This window comes from Carassius auratus, chromosome 37 (assembly GCF_003368295.1).
Source record: "Carassius auratus strain Wakin chromosome 37, ASM336829v1, whole genome shotgun sequence".
Taxonomy (NCBI): domain Eukaryota; kingdom Metazoa; phylum Chordata; class Actinopteri; order Cypriniformes; family Cyprinidae; genus Carassius; species Carassius auratus.
In genome coordinates this window covers 16,107,065-16,127,821 of record NC_039279.1, presented here as the reverse complement: position 1 = coordinate 16,127,821, position 20,757 = coordinate 16,107,065, and the positions used below count along the sequence as shown (strand labels likewise).

Here is a 20,757-nt window from a genome sequence, read left to right as displayed (position 1 = left end):
GCATGCATTTGTTTTTTTATGTTGCACAGAAGACAATTATAGTTATATCCAGACATTTGATTGAAAGTCTTAAAAACCTGAGCCTACAGTAGTTGGAGACATTATTAAGATGTTTTCTGAAATACATGCAAGATGTCTGAGAAAACAACTGAGAGAGATTAAGACATGATTTTTGGTGTGCAGAAGAAATTAGGAGAGGCCAAAAGATAGAGAGAGAGTCTGGAAGAGAGAAGGAAGGATAAAGTAGGAGGGACAGAGAGAGAGAGAATAAGAGTAAATGTGTGTATCTTTCAAGAGAGAGGGAGGGAGGGAGGGATGGATGGGTTAAACTGGCACTTAAAAGAGCCGCCTGTGATTGCCCTGTGCCTGATTAACAGTGGAAAGGGGAAATGAAGGACACAGATAGGAAACAACCATCCAGCAGTGAGCGTGTCAAGACGGCTCCTCCGGGAACTTCCATTCCAGCAATTTTCCCGTTCCTCACTTCACAACTGTGGTCCATTATGTACCAGGCAGTGGTGCTGCTGACTCTCATCAGCATGAGCGCAGCTCTGAAACGAGAGTGGATCCCGGGGGATTATCCTATGACAGAGGCAGGGGCTGAGAGCTTCGTGAGCGACTACAACTCGACCGCCGAGGAGGTCTTTTACTTCAGCGCAGAAGCCAGCTGGAACTACAAAACCAACCTGACAGAGCACAACTCCCAGCTGCAGGTACTGTCAAAGTCTATGTATTTAACAAACACCCAGTAACACTGCTTGTAGTCTAACACGGCACAACTGCACAAAACTGCTATAAAGATATAAAGCCTTTTTTGCACATGGGACTGCTCTTGATCAGCCTGTAATATTTTATTCAAGTTTATTTGTATAGCGCTTTTTACAATACAAATTGAATTGAATTGAATATTTTATTTTTATTTAAGTTTTTATTATATATATATATATATATATATATATATATATATATATATATATATATATATATATTAGGGACAGATACAATAAACATAGATGAAAACAAAGTAATCCCATGCATGCATCATAGTGTTTGTAGCTATAGCTAATTTGCAATACTTTTATATAAATTATAGTTATAAACTGTTACAGTAAACAACAAGAAATACACAAAAGATTAAATCTGACTACAAGTTTGATGCTGAATCAACCAAGATTTCATAGCTTTTTTATTATTATAATTTGCAGCAAATTTTAAATAAACAGGCTATGAATTTTTAACTTTTACACCCTTCACAGAGAGAGCAGTCTGCACAAAATAGTTTTTTTTTATTTTATTTTTTTTTTATTTTTTTTACAATCGTGTGTTTTAACAACTTGAAGTGACATTCAGCCAAGTATGGTGACCCATACTCAGAATTCGTGCATTTAACCCATCCAAAGTGCACACACACAGCAGTGAACACACACACACACCGTGAACACACACCCGGAGCAGTGGGCAGCCATTTATGCTGCGGCGCCCGGGGAGCAGTTGGGGGTTCAGTGCCTTGATCAAGGGCACCTAAGTTGTGGTATTGCCGACCCAAGACTCGAACTCGAACAATTCAATTCAATACAATTCAAGTTTATTTGTACAGCGCTTTTTACAATACAAATCGTTACAAAGCAACTTTACAGAAAATTGTTTCTACAATATTTAGTAGTAGCTTATAAGTGATGACTGTCAGTTTGTGTTCGTATGACAGGATTTTTAGAAAAAATTAATACAAGACGTTGTCAGCTAGATGATGAACATTATTAATATTATTCATTAATAATTATTATATGAGGCAATCACACTTGTAGCAATATTTGTTAGTTCTGTTTGTTGATTCAGGGTTAGCATCATCTGAGGTCCTCTGAGGGTCAGCATCATCTCATTTCAGGTGATCTGGATCCAGACTGGAGCTTGTGTAAATCCTAGTTACCACGGGATATAAATCCCGTGACAAAACATAGAAACAAAATAGAGACATCATTAGCATAGCTGCTGATCCAACAAAGTAAAATTAGTTTAACCCAAGCTAATGAATAAAAATGCACATTTGATCAGATGCAACTACACTCACAATTTAAAAGATTCATTATTCGAATGCTTGGCGAAAGATATGCATTTTTAGTCTAGATTTAAACAGAGAGAGTGTGCCTGAACCCCTGAGTTTGGGAGCCAGATGTGAGAAAGTTCTACCTCCTTTAGTGGACTTTGCTATCCTAGGAACTACCACAAGTCCAGCGTTTTGTGACCTTAGGGTGCGTGATGGTTCGTAGCGTGGTAGAAGGCTAGTTAGGTACGCTGGAGCTAAACCATTTAGGGCCTTATAGGTAAGTAATGATAATTTGTAACTAATACGAAACTTAATAGGTAGCCAGTGCAGAGACTGTAAAATTGGGGTAATATGATCATATTTTCTTGACCTCGTAAGGACTCTAGCTGCTGCATTTTGGACTACCTGTAGCTTGTTTATTGACGAAGCAGGGCAACCACCTAGAAGTGCATTACAATAGTCCAATCTAGAGGTCATGAATGCATGAACTAGCTTTTCTGCATCAGGAACAGGTAACATGTTTCGTAGCTTGGCAATGTTTCTAAGATGGAAGAATGCAGTTTTTGTAACATTGGAAGTATGATTTTCAAAAGACAAATTGCTGTCTAATATAACACCCAGATTTCTGACTGTAGAGGAAGTAAAAGTACATCCGTCTAGTTGCAGATTGTAATCTACAAGATTCCGTGTAGTGTTTTCTGGTCCAATAATTAATATCTCTCTCTTATCCAAATTTAATTGGAGAAAATTATTTGTCATCCAATCTTTTACATTTTAATCACACTCTGTTAGCTTAGATAATTGAGAAGTTTCATCTGGTCTCGTTGAGATATATAGCTGAGTATCATCAGCATAACAGTGGAAGCTAATTCCGTATTTTCTAATAATATTACCAAGGGGCAACATGTATATTGAAAATAGAAGGGGACCTAGGATGGATCCTTGTGGCACTCCATATTTTACTGATGATAAATGAGATGACACCCCATTTAAGTAAACAAAATGGTAGCGGTTGGACAGGCAGGATCTAAACCATCTTAGAGCCTGCCCTTGAATACCTGTATAGTTTTGTAATCTATCCATGAAAATGTCATGATCTATGGTGTCGAACGCAGCACTAAGATCAAGTAAGACTAGAAATGAGATGCAGCCTTGATCTGACGCAAGGAGCAGGTCATTTGTAATTTTAACAAGTGCAGTTTCTGTGCTATGGTGGGGCCTGAAACTTGACAACATTAGGGTTAGAAGTAAACTATCTAACCACTAAGCCACAGCTTCCCAAAAATGTCAAAACATCACAAAACATCAAGATTATAAGTCTTCCACTGGGTTTTATTGTGTGTATCATGATCAGCAGTAGATAGTTTTAGGACTCCTGTCAAGTTTCACTAAAGGGAGGGTGCAAAAATGGTGAGATTACTGAGTAACGTTAAGCAGAAGTGTAACACTTGTGTTAAAGGATTTGAAAAATCATTCCATGTGTCATCATTTCCTTTTTCTTTCACAGCTTTTGAGACATAATTCTCAGAAGTAAAAATTAAGCAACTTCGTCTCAGACAAAATTAAATAGAATCGTTGACTTACTGCAACAGCTACAGACAAGGGGAAGTTGAGTGAAAGAGGTGATTGCAGCAGGTCTTCATTAATTAACAAAATTAATGCAATGATAATGCAAAAGATAAAGGTAGATGCACATGTTACAGCTTTGCACATAAAGACAACTGACAACTCAGTGAACAAACCGAGTGCTTTAGATACGCACACTAGAATAACGCAGCTTTAACTAATCAGAAACCACCAAGGACACACCTACTGTAAAAAAAAAAAAAAAAAAAACAGGAACTAAACCAAATGGTGACGTGACAAATGCCTATGAGTAACACTAATAATGAAGAGGGAAGGGGGAGGAAGGCCAGGGAACACATCAGAGCTACAGTAGAGACCCTCATGGAGGAGCCATTGAAAGAGCCAAAAAAAAAAAGCCCGTGGTGGAACCGAGCCAGATGGATGGAGATCTACGATGGAGCCCAAGGAATTGTTCACCATAGCAGATCACTGGAATCGGAAATCTGAAGTAGGAGACGAAGGTGGCCTGGACCAGTGTGATGTCACAGGCTCGGAGGACAGAGGACATAAGACTACAGTGACACCAAGGAGCAGCCTCACTAACCAGACAGGATTGGAAAAGAGGAGCAGCCAGAACCAGGAATTTCACCAAGACAGACAGGACCGGTGGAAGAGGAAGGGAAAACAATTAAGACGTTAAAATCACATTTGGGATTTTCTTTCCTATGGGATGTCTAGTGTTGTGCGCTTCATAGTCCAAAACTTAACTTAATCAAGTCATACAATCAGACCACATTTCCAGTTTCGGTAGTCAAATTTGTGACATTATTTATCACCCCAAAAAATAATTAAATCATAGGTTGATATGCTATATTAAAAAGTAGCAATATTGAAAAAAATCAACTTCTAGTGAATGTCAATGCTGAAGTTATCCAAATGTAAAACTAATGAAATATTAAATATTGACAACACATATAAGTTTAATAAAAAAGGTAACACTTTTTTTTTTTTGTTAATATTGGTTAACAAACTAAAAATGACCATTTTTATTCATTAACATTAACAAAGATAAAAATACAGTAATAAATGTATTCTTCATTGTGAGTTAAAGAGATAGTTCACCTAAAAACAAAAAAAATTCCATAATTTTCTCACCCTCATGTTTTTCCGAGCCTGTATGAATTTATTTCCTCTGTTCAAGAAATGTTGGTAACCAAACAGTTGATGGTAGCCATTGACTTCCATATTTATTTATTGGACTTAAATTGCTTGGTTACTGCTGGTTGGTTACCAACACTCTTCAAACTATGTTCTTTTAGGTTTGGCAAATTTTTGGGTGAACTACTTTAATGCATTAACTTACATAAATGAATGGGACATTATCGTGAAGAGTTACCAAAATATCAGCAAGTAACAGGTATTGAATAATGTGTGTCCCTATCAGATACTGGTAGAAAAAAAAGCGAATAAATCCTCAGCATGGTAAAACAAGACACTTAATAAAACTGCTTCTCCACACGCACATCTCCGTCAGACAGCTGTCTCAACAAGGTTTCACAGCTGTCTCAACACTCACTCACGGCTTTTCAAATGGGTGCTGGCTCCATCAATGGCTCAAACTCAAAAAATTCTGTAAAAGGGTTGATATAGAGCTGGGCAGAACCTGAGCAATGCTTGGTGTGTCTATTATTTCAGAAACATCAAACGAGGTGATCAAAGAGCCTCTGTTTCAGGCTTCTCTATTGGAGGTGGCGGGTGCAAGGCCAGGTTGTTTCTGTGAGGGAGACTCACACTGACTGTGAAGATGAAGCAGCGTTGTATCAAAGCTGTATCTGTCGCACTCATTCCATAGAGGCCGCGGTCACAGGACGCCGCTCATGGTTGCTGGAGCTGGTATTTTTGTTTTCGCAGTCATCATGACTGTAGGCATCTTAGTGGTGTGCATTCAACAGATGGTTGATGGAGGTTATGCTAATGTAGCAGATGTTGATGTGCCTCTCAGACACTGTTGATGACTGCAGTGATTTAGAATAGCATAACTGAAAAGCTGTTTTTGCGTGGGAATAAATTTAGATGAGTACTTTGGAATTTCCAACTTCCAAGCAGCTTGAAAAAGTGTGAGAACTTGAATTGCATTTATGATTTTATAGCATAGTTATTTATTATTGCGATACTTGCAAAGCCACTGAATAATGTTTTAGAGTGTGCAGCAGTAGAACCACATTGAAATTGGCCTAAATCAGGTGCCAAAAATCTAATATGTGCCAGATGTCTGTGAAAAAAAAAAAAACTGAAATGTATATGTAAATGTGTCCCTAGAGTCTGCATTATTCATTCAGCGAATTCCACAGTCCGCTTTACTGCCATGCCACTCATCTCCCATACATCTGACTCCGGTCGCCTTCTTTGGCAGAGTGGCCATCTGTAGCACATCATTTAATTTCTGTAATGAGTGAGACAAGTCAGTACATCAGGTCAGACAGCAGGCTGGAATCAGTCAAGGGATCTTTTAATTAGCCTCTTAAAACAATGTTCTCAGAAGACAGCCACACTTTAAAAGCAGTTTAGAACCTTCAAAAACACAATGAGGTAGAAAACGGGTATAATTTGCTCTGAAATCTCACATTCAATATGCCAATTACATAACTAGATGATTTAGGACTAGATGAGCCCCAGAGACAGATCCCAATGAAGACCTTGTCTCCTACACATCCAGCAGGACAAGACCACAGGAAACAGATGAATCCTCTGCACAATCTGACTTTGCTGCAGCCTGGAATTGAACTGCTGGTTTCGTCTGGTCAGAGGAGAACTGGCCCTCCGACTGAGCCTGGTTTCTCCCAAGGTTTTTCTCCAATCTGTCATGGAGTTTTGGTTCTTTGCCGCCGTCGTCTCTGACTTACTTAGTTGGGGTCACTTCATCTACAGCGATATCATCGACTTGATTGCACAGATACTATTTAAACTGAGCTGGATGATGACAACATTGAATTTAATGATGAACTGCCCTTAACTGAAAACTGAGTGTTTACTATTATGTTATTTTGAATTATTGGCACACTTTTTTCATATTTAATACTATTTAAAAGCGCTATATAAATAAATGTGACTTGATTTGAAAGAGGGAAGCAAAAATGTTTAGGGGGGTTTGCAGGGATGTTTCAGAGCCAAGCGCATGCTTGATTGAGTTCATCCCCTTTTTATGGTGTCAGTCACATGTCATTATGATGTTACTTTTTCATGTCAAGCCTCTGACTTATCATCACATTCTTGCCTAAACATGACAGAACAAATGGGACCTTGGAAGAAGAGGTGAAAAAACAAGAAGCTAGCTGTCTTCATCCGTGAGGAAAACAGAGCGTGGACATTCAAGTGAAGGATGAGAGCTGTCACCAGCTTGTTAATCAGTATTAGAAGCTCATCTCCAGTTAGGCCAACAAAGGCATCACCTCATGAACTAATGAGTGGAAGCGTGTGACAGGGTCAACCCATCCTGTGGTTATCATAACAGAGAAGGGATGCTGGTGTCAGACTATCCACAGCAGAACGCTGCAAAACATCAAGAAAGAGTGACACACCCAAGACTAGGATACAATAAACCTTTAGGAATAATGTACATTAAAGGTTTTAGGAATTTTAACAGAAAAACATTGCAATAATCTAAAAACCATTTCCTGTCAGGAACCAAAGAATAAACTGATGAATGGTGTGAACTCAGTTACCCAATTTCATTCCTTGTTGCTGCAAAAGCAATTCAAGCTAACATAACAAGAATGAAATAAACTCAAATCTGTTCTAGGACTGAGCAAAAGCCAGAAATTATTATTAACAGAGAATGCAGAGAAAAATAATGGGAAGGAGATATGGGAACTTGACACAATTATTAAGATTTAATCACATTAAGAGCACAAAAAATAACTGCAAGTTAAAGACTAATTAAAATATCCACGTTTTGACTTTATTTACGCTGTACTGACTAATTGTTGTATGACAAAGAACCGTGAGAGGTCTAGAGAGCATACGGCTTCTTGTGCTTTTGAATTGCTCTCACGGTACTTTGATGTCATACACCGATCTGCATGATCCATGCTGCTTCAAGTCCAACACTGATATGTACACATATTTGCATCGCTTTGACCATTCTCTGTAGATCCCACCTTCTCATGCACCAGGATTGGTCGATTACCTGGTGCGTGAGAAGGTGGGATCTACAGAGAAGTAAGAAAACAGGAAACCAAAGCCAAAACCTCAATATTTTAGGCAATATAGAAATTCTGGTCAGGACATGTCCTGGGAAAATGGCATGTTTGGTCACCCTATGTTTGAGCATTAGTTATTTGTTCTTTAGTTTGAATCAGCCTGACAATCTCTTACTTAACTGAACCAAACCGATCAAGGGTGCGTTTCCCAAAAGCAACTATGATCATAAGTTCAGTGGTCACTAATAGATTTTTAATGGAACTAACTACCATAGTTAGCTAACGATGGGAAACCCACCCCAGAGCTTACTCACTGTTAGTTAGTGTTGTTTTCAGAAATGAAGGTTTGCATTAGTATTATTACAGTTAATGAAGAAATACACAGGCTATAAAAATAAAATCTGATCAGTTTTCATTAAATAAAATGTAATTAAATCATGAAAGTTAATTCAACTGACTTCCACAAAAATCCACAATAGTTTTATGGATATAATATTATATATATATATATATATATATATTTTTTTTTTTTTTTGAGTCTGTGGATACTTTTGCATGGAATAATCAGACCTTCCTCATTGATTGCTTAAGGTTGCTGCGTCTTTGGAGAAGCAGGCTTTCAAAGAAGCATGGGGTCAAAAAGCAAAGGCTACCTTCAATGATTCTCTCATGGAGACCTTCACTAATCCAGACCTGAAGAAAATCATCAAGGATATCAATGTTCTGGGACCCGCCAATCTCCCTACCTCTGAGAGAGAGAGGGTGTGTTGACCACTGAAGCCTTGAAAGATGATCTTGACATTGCATCCAGATGTGTTTTGATCGCTCTCTTTGTTTTCTTAGTACAATACAATTCTGAGCCAGATGGAGAGCATCTACTCAACTGCAAAGGTGTGTCCCCCCTCAGAGGAATGCTGGTCTTTGGAGCCTGGTGAGAAACGCTCCCGACACTTTGTTGATGTGTGTCAGTAAGGGTCAAAATTAAGGTGAAAATACACACAAGTACGCAAAAAGTGCTTGCAATGCATTAGGATCAAGCTACAATATAAAGAATGCAAAAGTAGCAAAAAACTTTGCAGACAGATTACATTTAAAATAGAGAACATTCAAACATTGTTTACACTCTACAAAGGGTAATTCTGTAGCTTTAAAATAAATTCATTTATAGCTAAAGTTGCTGTTTAGTCCATAATCAAGACAGAAGCCTGATTGTGATGATCATATCACTTTTACACAACAGTTCATAATAAAATAAGTTAATACTAAGCAACGTATTCATTTTTGTTCATCCAACAAAATCTCTGAGAAACATACAGTTGTGAATGATTTAATCACTCGCTCATAAAAAGCCACTGAGATCACATTTGTGTTCACCAGTGTTCAGCTAATTTTTGAGGGTAAAATGCAGTAATCAAAATAAGAATTTAAGCAATCTGGAGTTTCACAAAAGCTTGAAAGATTTCCCAATGCAGATTCCGCAGGTTCACATCATCACCACTTTACAGCGTTGACCAACAGAAAGCTTCTTGGTTTGAATGTGCTTCATACATCACTAGACTATGGACAACCGACAATGAACCTTTTTTGTCTGCGAAATTAGCAATGTTGCTAATGTGAATGCATCTTCAATTATTTAAAGATTCACTCATAAAGACAGTCACTTGTCACATCTACTGGTATACAACTTTGGGTAACAATTTATTTTAAGGATAAATTATCACTGTTAACTAGCATATTACTAACATGTTGGCTTATTATTAGTACTCATAAAGCACATATGCGTCCCTGGACCACAAAACCAGTCATAAGGGTCAATTTCTCAAAATTGAGATTTCTATATCCTCTGAAAGCGGAATTTGATTCATGGTTTGTTAGCATAGGAGAATATTTGGCAGAGAAATAACTATTTGAATATCTGGAATCTGAGGATACAAAAAAAAAAAAAAAGAAAATCAATTTTAAATTTGTCCAAATTAAGATCTTGGCAATGCATATTACTAAACTAAAATTAGGATTTGATATATTTACAGTAGGAAATGTACAAAATATCTTCATGGAACATGATCTTTACTTAATATCCTAATGATTTTTGGCATAATAGAAAAATCTATAATTTTGACCCATACAATATATTTTTTTGGCTATTGCTACAAATATACCCCAGTGACTTTTGTGGTCCGGAGTCACATATTAACGCATGACCATATTTTAGATCCCTCAATCCGACCCTATACCTAAACTTAAAAATGACCTTACTAACTATTAATAAGCAGCAAATTACTGTAAGCAGTTTTATTGAGTTTGAGGCAAAAGTCATAGACTTGGACCTTCAAATAAAGTTTGACCTAACTTTATAACCTGAGAAATAATTCTTGTAAAATCCCCACTACTTGACCTCACTTGTCTTATTCTCAACATTTAACTTCTCTAAATGTTTGTTTAAATAAGCACTGCTAGGTTAATGTTTTTTTTTCCCTAACAGAACATTGCACTTGAAGTGTTCAGCTCATCTTAAAAGGCTGCTTTTATCCTAAGAGTGTATCCGTTGCACAGTTTTTGCTAATAACATCATTTATCCCTCTAAATATTCAAAATCCAAAGCTATCTGTTAACTGCTTCTTTGGGTGAAATCACATGTTAGTTCTAAGAGTGTTTCATTCATGTGGACATGACTTGCTTATAAATGCAATGGATGTGTGCTTTTTCCATCTCCAAATACACATACACCAAGAAGTGGAGAAAGTTAGCATTACATCACTTGCTCACCAATGGATCAGTGAATGGTGCCATCAGAATGAGAGTGCAAAAAGCTAATAAAAACATCACAATAAGCCACAAGTAACCCATACGTCTCCAAATTATCATCTTGTGAAGTGAAAATCTGCGTGTTTGTAATTGAACAAATCCATAATTTAGATGTTTTTAACTTCAAACCATTGCTAAAGCCGTGGCTAAAAATGCAAGCAATCCATCCATAATATTGCTCCAAATCGAAACTAAACAAAACAAACAACTATATCTTGGATGGCCTCAGGGTGAATCAATTTTATGTGAACTATTCCTTTGATTATTATGCATTCATGTTATTTATGTGTTTTTTAGAGCTCACAGAAATCATGGCTAGCTCAAGAAGCTATAAGAGGCTTCTGTATGCCTGGGAGAGTTGGCACAATGTCTCAGGGGTCCCACTCAGATCCCTCTACCCCGAGTTTGTGAAGCTCAGCAACAAGGCATCTCAGATGGATGGTGAGTGAATAACTGGATGATTGGAGAGGGGAGAAACATAAAGAACGAAAGATTCGACAAGTTCTTCTTATCTGTTCTCCTCAGGCTTTGACGATACAGGTGCATACTGGCGTTCCTTGTACGAATCTCCAACCTTTGAGAAAGACCTAGAGAATCTGTTTAAACAGATGGAACCTCTTTACCAAAACCTGCACGCCTTTGTCCGCCGAAAGCTCTACAACTACTACGGTCCTAAATACATTAACCTCAAGGGTCCCATCCCTGCCCACCTCTTGGGTAAGTCGATAGATTGTGAATGATAACCTGTTTGGCAATTATTTGTCATGTTCTGACGAAAAAAAAAGTTCAAACCACACTATAGCCTAAATCACAATTGAATGTCTGGTTTCTACAACTTACACTCAGAAGAAGAAATCTGCCTTTAAACTGAAAGATTCTATATTTTTTATGACAATTATCGATATTGACTTTTTTGATAAAATATTGATTTTGATATATATATATATATATATATATATATATATATATATATATATATATATATATATATATATATATATATATATATATATATATATATATATATACACACACACATACACGCACACACACACATAAAATAATGCATATTTGGTTACAATCGTTTATGAAAATATATAATACATTAACTAATATTAATTAAAGAGACCTCATTGTAAAGTGTTATTATTTAAAGATGTTTTTACAAATAATGTTAAAAATTATATGTATATATTTCCACCTTGGTATTAGACACAGTACATCATTAACACTTTCTTTATATCTCACAATTTTAATACTTTTTTTTTCTTCTCAGAATTCTAAGTTTACACTACATCATTTTGACTTTGAGTTTATATCTCCCAATTATTTTTCTAAGGATTTTTTTTTCTCAGAATTTCAAGTTATCAACAGGCAATTGAAAGGATACAGCACATAATTTTGCACATTATAATTATATACGTATATATATATATATATATATATATATATATATATATATATATATATATATATATATATATATACACACACACACAAACACATCATATAGAACAAGAAGGAAGTTTGGATGTTCTAATTGTGTTTGGTTTCATGTTTCAGGCAACATGTGGTCACAAAGGTGGAACAACATCTACAACATGATGATTCCTTTTCCTGACAAGCCCAATGTAGATGTGACGGACACCATGGTTGCTAAAGTAAGCTAACAGAACTAAATCTTCATGAGTGAATAATATCCCGAGGACACCAGAGATTGATAAAGTGATTTGTACCCATAGGGTTATAATGCCACTCACATGTTCCGGGTTGCCGAGGATTTCTTCACCTCTCTGGGTTTGCTCAAAATGCCTCCTGAGTTTTGGGACAAGGCCATGCTGGAGAAACCCACTGATGGAAGGGAGGTGGTCTGCCATGCCTCAGCCTGGGACTTTTACAACCGCAAAGACTTCAGGTATGTTAATCATACCCCAGTAAAGTAGATCATACCGTATTGTTGCACAGTGGCAAACTGTATTTTAGGTTATCTAATGCTTGAAGATTCCCTGAGGTATTCTATCATTCTCTTTGTGTGTGTGTGTGTGTGTGTGTGTGTGTGTGTGTGTGTTTAAGCTACTGCACTTGATTACCAAAAAACAACAGTTTAAGAGCATGCTTGAGATTGTAGTAATTAGGAAACATGCTTCATGTAAAAAAATAAATAAATGTTTTATTATTTTCAATCAAGCTATAAACTAATTGTGCATTCAGAATGTAAAAATACACAAATCACCATCAAAGAAATTCCTAAGCAATATAGCAATATGTGGGATCCCTGACAGAATCAAACAGTGCACCACTGTGACTATGAAGCAGCTTTTCACCGTGCATCACGAGATGGGCCATGTGGAGTATTACCTGCAGTTCAAAGAGCAGCCGGTCAGCTTCAGGAGAGGAGCCAACCCTGGCTTCCAAGAGGCCATAGGAGATGTGCTGTCTCTGTCTGTCTCCACACCCAAACATCTCCACACCATCGGCCTCCTGGATCCACTGACCGATGATGCTGGTAGGTGAAAGACATTCAGAATGATACTCATCATGTAAACCTAAAATAATGACATCATTTGAAATTCCATAGAGAGTGACATCAACTACCTGTTGAAGATGGCTTTAGATAAGATCGCCTTCCTTCCTTTTGGATATCTGATTGATCAGTGGCGCTGGGGTGTGTTTAGTGGACGAACACCGCCTGAACGTTATAATGCAGAATGGTGGTACCTCAGGTAGGGGACTCATGATGAAACATGGAGTCAGTAATGGATCATGCCTGTCCTTTACTTAAAAATATACTTTTAAGATTTTAAGTACACTACTAGCACACATTTAATACAATTAAGTGTACTTCTTTTTCACAACTGGTGTTTTTCACATTTTGTTTGTAACTATAATGTCAACGACTTTTGATTGTAAAAAGAAAAAAATACATGTAAAAAAAATGCTTATACAATTCAATTGTAAAAAAAAAAAACAACAACATATTTTTGTTTGCTTACTCTACATTCACTACCATTCAAAAGTTTGAGGTCCGTAAGATGTTTTACTTTTTATTTATTTATTTTCAGAAATTAATACTTTTATTCAGCAAGGATGACAGTTAAGACATTTAAAATAATAATACTGTTTCAAACAATTGCTGTACTGTTGAAATTTCTATTATTTATTCAATCCTGAAGGAAATTGTTTAACAACTTTAAAAAAAAAAAATCTCACCAAACCCATCCTTTAGTATAAACACAAGCTAAATCTCATTGCATTTTTGTGGGATTTTTTTCAAGCTATCAGCCAACTAAATTAAGGTAATTGTTCACAACTGGAAATCAACAGTACTTTCTCAAATTGAATATGAATATTTTTTGTATTATTAGTACAAAATACCAAGGCATCTGCCCACCAACCAGACGCACAGAAAAACATTTTGACGCTGGAGCAAAATATCACATTCCTGGAAACACACCGTACATCAGGTGGGCTTCTTACCATGCCCATGCTAAATAAGCAGTCAATAATCAAAACGTATGATGCACAAAGAGAAGACAAATATTTTCTCTCTTACATTATATTTAACCTCTCATAGATACTTTGTGAGCTTCATTCTGCAGTTCCAGTTCCATGAGAAATTATGTCAGGAGTCTGGACATATTGGGCCTCTGCACAAATGTGATATCTACAGATCCAAAGAGGCTGGAGCGGTTTTAGAGTATGTACTGAATATACAGAGCCACTGCATCGTCACGATGAATGGAAAGTCTGTGCATTGGGACTAAGTGTTATTTTATTCTGTTTGGAAGGAAAGTCTTGAAGGCTGGCTCTTCGAGGCCTTGGACAGAGGTGCTAAAAGAGGCTCTTGGCACTGACAAAATGGATGCCAGCCCCCTGATGAGCTATTTTAAGCCAGTTACCACCTGGCTGCAGGAACAGAACGCGAAAATGGGAGAGACGCTGGGCTGGCCTGATTTTAATTGGGTGCCACCAGTACCAGAAGGCTACCCTGAAGACATTGGTAAGAATGCGTGCAAACTATTTTTATTAGGACAGCCGGTTGTTAATTTAGTTAATTACTGTCTAATTAAATATTAATTAAACACATGTCATCATGCCTCAGACCTGCACATAAATGCACCCAGTGGAAGTGTTATTATAGAGTTTCTGTATCCATGTTTTTTAGGCTTTTGGAAACGTGTGCTTAATTGTATTGAATGTGCACTTGTAGTAAACTTGAAACCTTGAAAGTAAAAAGAGAAAAAAAAAGAGAAAAAAAAATTACTTGCACATAATATGGAATTCATGAAATAACAGGCCACTTAAGTGTTCCTAAAGAGTAACACTTTCGGTTTTTGAAAAGTGGTCTTTGTAAACTTAATAGTTTTACTTTAAAGGTGTTGTATGTAAGTCTTTGACTCTACTAAAGCATAAAAATGCCATAATATGTTTGCAGATACTTAAGAAACATGCTAAGTTAAAATAATAATGCTACAGTCGGTGCAAAGGCTTAACCAATTTTATTTCAGCACTCTGGGTTGCCAGTTGGCGGAAAACACAGCGTATTTAATTTCATTCATTATGAAGTGTGCTAGTTTCTGTTGGTGTCATCAATCTGGCAACTTGCATGTGCACCAAGTCTAAGAAACAAAATATCTCTCTAATATTTTTAATTTAGACTGCAATACCTAGTTTAACCACTCGTTTTTTGTTTTAAGTATTTCCCTAATGGTGAAATATGCTGTTTCTGTGCTACTAATTCGTTCATTTAGAATTTTGGCTTGCAGTACTGTAACTGCATCTCAAACCACTTATAGCAGTGAATGAAAAATAAACTGGGTTTAGAGAATGTATCTTGACAAAAAAATCTAAAGCTTCACCTTTGATAAGTACTTTTTTAAAGACTACTTTAGCATACATATGCATATTTTTCACAAGGGATTTTTTTTTTTTAAACCATTGCTGCAATTGATTTTTTCCCTCTTTGTTTTAAAAGTTAGTCATGATTTTGTGTTTGTCAGGCTTGATTTATTTTTTGCAATTGTACAATGCTGCTACCTTATACATTAGGCCTGCAAAGCCTTCTCGGAAATTGAGCAGATCTCATTTTCACGTTACTGAATGCCTCAGGTAAAACAACAGATGAGATGCTGGCCAAACAGTTTTTAGAGGAATACAACAGCACAGCCGAAGAGGTCTTGAACGCTTACTCTGAGGCCTCCTGGACCTACAACACTGACATCACTGAAGCCAACAAAGAGATCATGGTGAGGCTCGGCCGGCTCTCTTTTCTACAAACACCGCACAGTTTCAGAGTCTCATGCTGTAATTTTTGGCTTTAGCTGCAAAAAAACTTGGAGATGGCCAACCACACAAAGATCTATGGTCTAGAGGCCCGTAAGTTTGACACCAGCGACTTCCAGGATGAGTCGGTCAAAAGAATCCTGAACAAACTGAGTGACCTTGAGAGAGCTGTGCTTCCGGAAAAAGATCTCATTGAGGTAAGACAGACAGACGGATAGACAGACACACACACACACACACACACACACACACACACACACTCACACACACACACACACACACATACAGAGACAGACAGACAGACAGACAGACTCACATGCACGCACGCACACAGGCAGGCAGGCAGATTTGATACTGATGCACTGATATTTATTGTATTCTGAAAACAGATTACAGTTCTTTTTGTTAGATCTGAACTTGGGCTTTCTGAAAGACAATGACTTCTAATTCTTGTTCATAGTACAATAATTTGCTAGCCTCCATGGGGGCCTTGTACAGCACAGCCACAGTCTGCAAAGATGAATCAAAGTGTCAACCGCTAGATCCAGGTGAGTTCATTTTCATTCATTTTTCTATATCATTCCAGAGTTTGGCTTCTGTTTTTATTATTATTATTATTATTGTTGTTATTATTAAACAGGGATGCATTAAATTGATCAAAATATGAAAGTAAAGAAATTTATAATGTAAAAATATATATATATAAAATAAATGCTGTTCTTTTAAACTTTCTATTAATCAAGAAAAAAATGTATTACTAATATGTAATAATATTTCACAATGCTATTTTTACAGATTTTTTACTTTTAAAAACATTGAAAAATCTCACAGACTCCAAACATTTTTAACAAGTTTTTAAAGAAATTGTTTTATTAGATGTTTTATAAGTTATGCTCATGCTGCACACAAACTCACTTCAGTGAGCCTTTTTTCTGTCTTGTGTGAGTTACGTTAACTGCAACCTGTTCATTGTAGAACAGTGAAAAATGAAAGTGCTTTCAAAGTTTATTTTTCATATCACAGCCTGCCAAATTGATTACTATAACCCCCTTAAGCTGTTTTTGATGTGTTTGTGTTTTGTTTTCCAGATTTGAATAAGATCATGGCCGAGTCCAGAGATTATGACGAGCTGCTGTTCGTCTGGCAGGGTTGGCGTAACGCCTCGGGCAGAAAGCTCCGCAACAGTTACAAGAGATATGTGGAGCTTGCCAACTTAGCTGCAAAGAGCAATGGTAAGTGCGTGAAAATAAAGCACTTTTTGCATGAGGATCTCTTGCAAAACGGGACAGCTGGAGAAAGATAATATCTTTTAGTGAATTTAGTTTTCAGGCTACATTTTACAACCTTTTTCCAATTGGCAATAAACAATAATTCATATTAACAATCATTCCTGAAAGCGTTTAATGAAGCTCTAATGCTGTTTGGTTGTCCAATATTAGGTCACACGGATAATGGGGCATTCTGGCGTTCCTATTATGAGACCCCCACCTTTGAAGAGGATCTAGAGGCCTTGTGGAAAGATCTAGAGCCGCTCTACCTCAACATTCATGCGTATGTGCGCAGGGCACTGTACAAGAAATATGGACCAGAACACATCAACCTTAAAGGACCAATTCCAGCACATCTGCTCGGTGAGAACTTCCTCAGGATTTAAATTGATATTCTGCACTTGTTTGCGGCAACTCCAAAGCAATCGACAGGATTTAATGTGCTTTCAAAACCATCAAGCGTGACTGTGTGTGTGTGTACATTTTAGTAGCTACATTTGCATGTGTGGGAAACTGTGTGTACTTGTGTATGTGTATACTCAATGGTTCCACATGACTGGAGATTAAATGGCTTGGATTTCCAATCCCAGTCCACCATCTCTCACATCCAGCCTTTCTTCTCTGCTCGGTTTTTCTCAGGAAATATGTGGGCCCAAACGTGGTCTACTATCATGGATCTTGTCATTCCGTATCCTGATGCCACACAAGTGGATGCCACACCAGCCATGATTGCCAAAGTAAGATTACAACTACATTACATTTACTATACATACTACTATACATTTTTTTTAATCTATATCTATTCCCACAATCTGAACTCTTCTGAAAGCATTGGCTGTTAATATTTAGTGTCAAAGAACATGCTGTTTACACTGAGTACAAATAGTGGTAGATACTCTTTGCACCAAGTGTAAATATCAACAAAGCCACCATCCACATACAAACAATCATTGGATTATTTAAATAAAATAAAATAAAAATTGTTTGGAAATGTAAACGGCTATTTCCTAAAATAAAAGCAAAATAAATATATTGTTGAAGAATCATTTGGTAAAGTCTTTTTCTAGTAATGTGCAATGACATATGAAGGACACACATGGCACTCATTGACCAATACCTGTAAATGTCTGTAACCATGTCCTCTGATTGTGAGGTGTTCTTTGGTTCTTCAGGGTTGGGACCCCAAACGGATGTTCGAGGAATCAGACCAGTTCTTCACTTCTCTGGGTCTTTTACCCATGCCTCCTGAGTTCTGGAACAAGTCCATGCTGGAAAAGCCAACGGATGGACGTGAAGTAGTCTGTCATGCATCTGCTTGGGACTTCTACAACCACAAAGACTTCAGGTACATTAATCATATAAGTAAGATGATCCACACCACAGCAGGAGAGGTTTGAGGTTTTAGTTTAACAATGAATGCTGTGATACCACTTCCAGTAAAATCCAACAAAACATTTTGAAATAAAGTTTGTTCTGAACCTTTCCCAAAATCCATCCAAGGTGGTGGACATAAACAATGCAGATTAGTATATTTCCTTTTGAAATATAAGTGTGCTTAATTATATTAAATGTGTATTTGCAGTGTACTTAAAGTGATCAAAGTATATATTTTTTTAAACTCAATTGATGAAGGGAGGATGTTAGAACTGTAAAGACATCAGAAACCAAAACTTTCTAGCCTTTGGCTTCCCACGTGTAAACCTCACTGTTAACTTTTCCCATCCTCGTACCATCTCTAGGATCAAGCAGTGCACAGTGGTGACCATGGATGACCTCATCACAGTGCACCATGAGATGGGCCATGTTCAATACTTCCTGCAGTATAAGGATCAACATGTTTCTTTCCGCGATGGCGCCAACCCTGGATTCCATGAGGCCATTGGTGACGTCATGGCCCTGTCAGTTTCAACACCTAAACATCTTCAGAGCATTGGTCTTCTGGACAAGGTGGAGGACAATAAAGGTACAGCTCATTCATCTATAAAGAAGCACATGAAATGCTAGTTCAAACCCTAAGTATCTTACTGGTCTGTAGAAAGCACCATCAACTTCCTGATGAGTATGGCTTTGGATAAGATTGCCTTCCTTCCTTTTGGCTACCTGATGGACCAGTGGAGGTGGAAGGTATTTGATGGAAGGATCTCAAGCTCAGAGTACAACAAAGAGTGGTGGAACCTGAGGTGATTGTTCTTCTATTAATCCACACTGTTAAAGGGATAGTAGCTAGAGCTAGAGGGAAACGAGGACGGACAAAAGGTGGATAAATAAACCAAACGTAGGACTGCACACTTAATCAAATCACAATATGGACTACTGTCTGTTAATATTAAAGTGCAAAAAGACTACTATTTAAATATGAGATCAGCATGTTAGTGCAAGTGACAGCGTGTCTCTGTGAACGAGCTCTGCAGTTTCTTCTACTTTACATACTGAATCACGCGTGTCGCTTGTGGTGTTTTCAGACTCTGTCGTCTTACTACTGTATATGAGAACGTAAACACATGAACTTCATCTCAAGAGCCTATCTGAGGTTACGTTTACATGACAACGATGTAGTCAAAAACTGAAAAGTTCCTCCCTTTCATTTGTAAAATGTTTTACGCATATACGACAACGTTATCAAAACGATTTGAGTTTACACATCCATGAAAACGGCCAAAAACGCTGTATTATGTGTACCAGGCCAGTAGTTTGCATTTTGGGTGTTTACACGGCAATGATAACAGTGGCGTTTTTAAAAACTTGAACTTTGAAACCCATTTTCAAAAACTATGTGTTTTTCAGTCCCCAAAACGCTGTTGTTATGTAAAGTTTCCAGTTTTTTGGATTAAAACGTTGTCGTGTAAATGGTGCCTGAGGGTCACTTCACCAGGGTCTCACCATAAAACTATTGGCAGCGTAGTGGGCGCTTTTGAAGAACTGCTTCGTGAAACTTCGAAATCTTTGCGAATCATTTATTTCAACCCATTGGTTCGGAGTGCGTATCAAACTGCCAAAATCACATGATTTCAGTAAACGAGGCTTTGAAATGTTTTAAAATTTCATTGATTGGTATTATTTAAAAAAATGTAAATTGGATTTAATATATTATGATTTCAATAAGACGTTTGCAGTGGGTTTGTAAAAGCTGTTTTTATGCATTTTTGGACTAAGTTTTGGTTGTAGTTACACAGGCTGTTTCTCACTTCCAAGAACGCATCTTTGTGAGAATTGTGAAACACTATGATCTTGTTGCTCATCTGACCATCCAAGCACAGTAGTGGCCAATAAATACAACATATTATATTGGTTCAATGGCTCTGATGCATTCAACTGTCACAGCTTTAATTGCATGGAAGGGGGAGGGGCTATCATACTCCATATAATTCATACACTACATGGTTGAGTTCATAGTGAATTATTACATAGTATATAAAAATGTATAGTGTGTCATTTGGGATGTGGCTAATTTCTGGTTTATTTCAAAAGTCTTCTCGAAAACCTGTAAAAAAAAAGTTCAGATTTACTTCAATAAATTATAACAAATATATTAGTATTATACAGCAAAATGTAAAATGTATAATAGTAATAGTTTATTTTAAAAATATGAATA

At 37.0% G+C, this 20,757-nt stretch overlaps 1 protein-coding gene across 4 annotated transcripts in view; it reads left to right on the top strand.

Annotated features, from left to right (window-relative positions):
- Positions 1–329: 329 nt before the first annotated feature.
- Positions 330–20,757, top strand: part of LOC113056340 (angiotensin-converting enzyme-like) — a 32,739-nt gene continuing 12,311 nt past the window's right edge. For all 4 annotated transcript variants that reach the window (XM_026223070.1, XM_026223071.1, XM_026223072.1 and 1 more), the window contains exons 1-21: positions 330–713; positions 8,401–8,571; positions 8,653–8,740; positions 10,912–11,055; positions 11,140–11,331; positions 12,178–12,275; positions 12,357–12,529; positions 12,897–13,120; positions 13,193–13,337; positions 13,980–14,078; positions 14,189–14,311; positions 14,403–14,614; positions 15,724–15,860; positions 15,936–16,094; positions 16,358–16,445; positions 16,986–17,129; positions 17,337–17,528; positions 17,805–17,902; positions 18,338–18,510; positions 18,905–19,128; positions 19,201–19,345. In XM_026223070.1, coding sequence (XP_026078855.1) covers positions 390–713; positions 8,401–8,571; positions 8,653–8,740; positions 10,912–11,055; positions 11,140–11,331; positions 12,178–12,275; positions 12,357–12,529; positions 12,897–13,120; positions 13,193–13,337; positions 13,980–14,078; positions 14,189–14,311; positions 14,403–14,614; positions 15,724–15,860; positions 15,936–16,094; positions 16,358–16,445; positions 16,986–17,129; positions 17,337–17,528; positions 17,805–17,902; positions 18,338–18,510; positions 18,905–19,128; positions 19,201–19,345 — 3,353 coding nt within the window. In that variant the 5' untranslated portion in view covers positions 330–389. The remainder of the gene's footprint in view (positions 714–8,400; positions 8,572–8,652; positions 8,741–10,911; positions 11,056–11,139; positions 11,332–12,177; positions 12,276–12,356; positions 12,530–12,896; positions 13,121–13,192; positions 13,338–13,979; positions 14,079–14,188; positions 14,312–14,402; positions 14,615–15,723; positions 15,861–15,935; positions 16,095–16,357; positions 16,446–16,985; positions 17,130–17,336; positions 17,529–17,804; positions 17,903–18,337; positions 18,511–18,904; positions 19,129–19,200; positions 19,346–20,757) is intronic.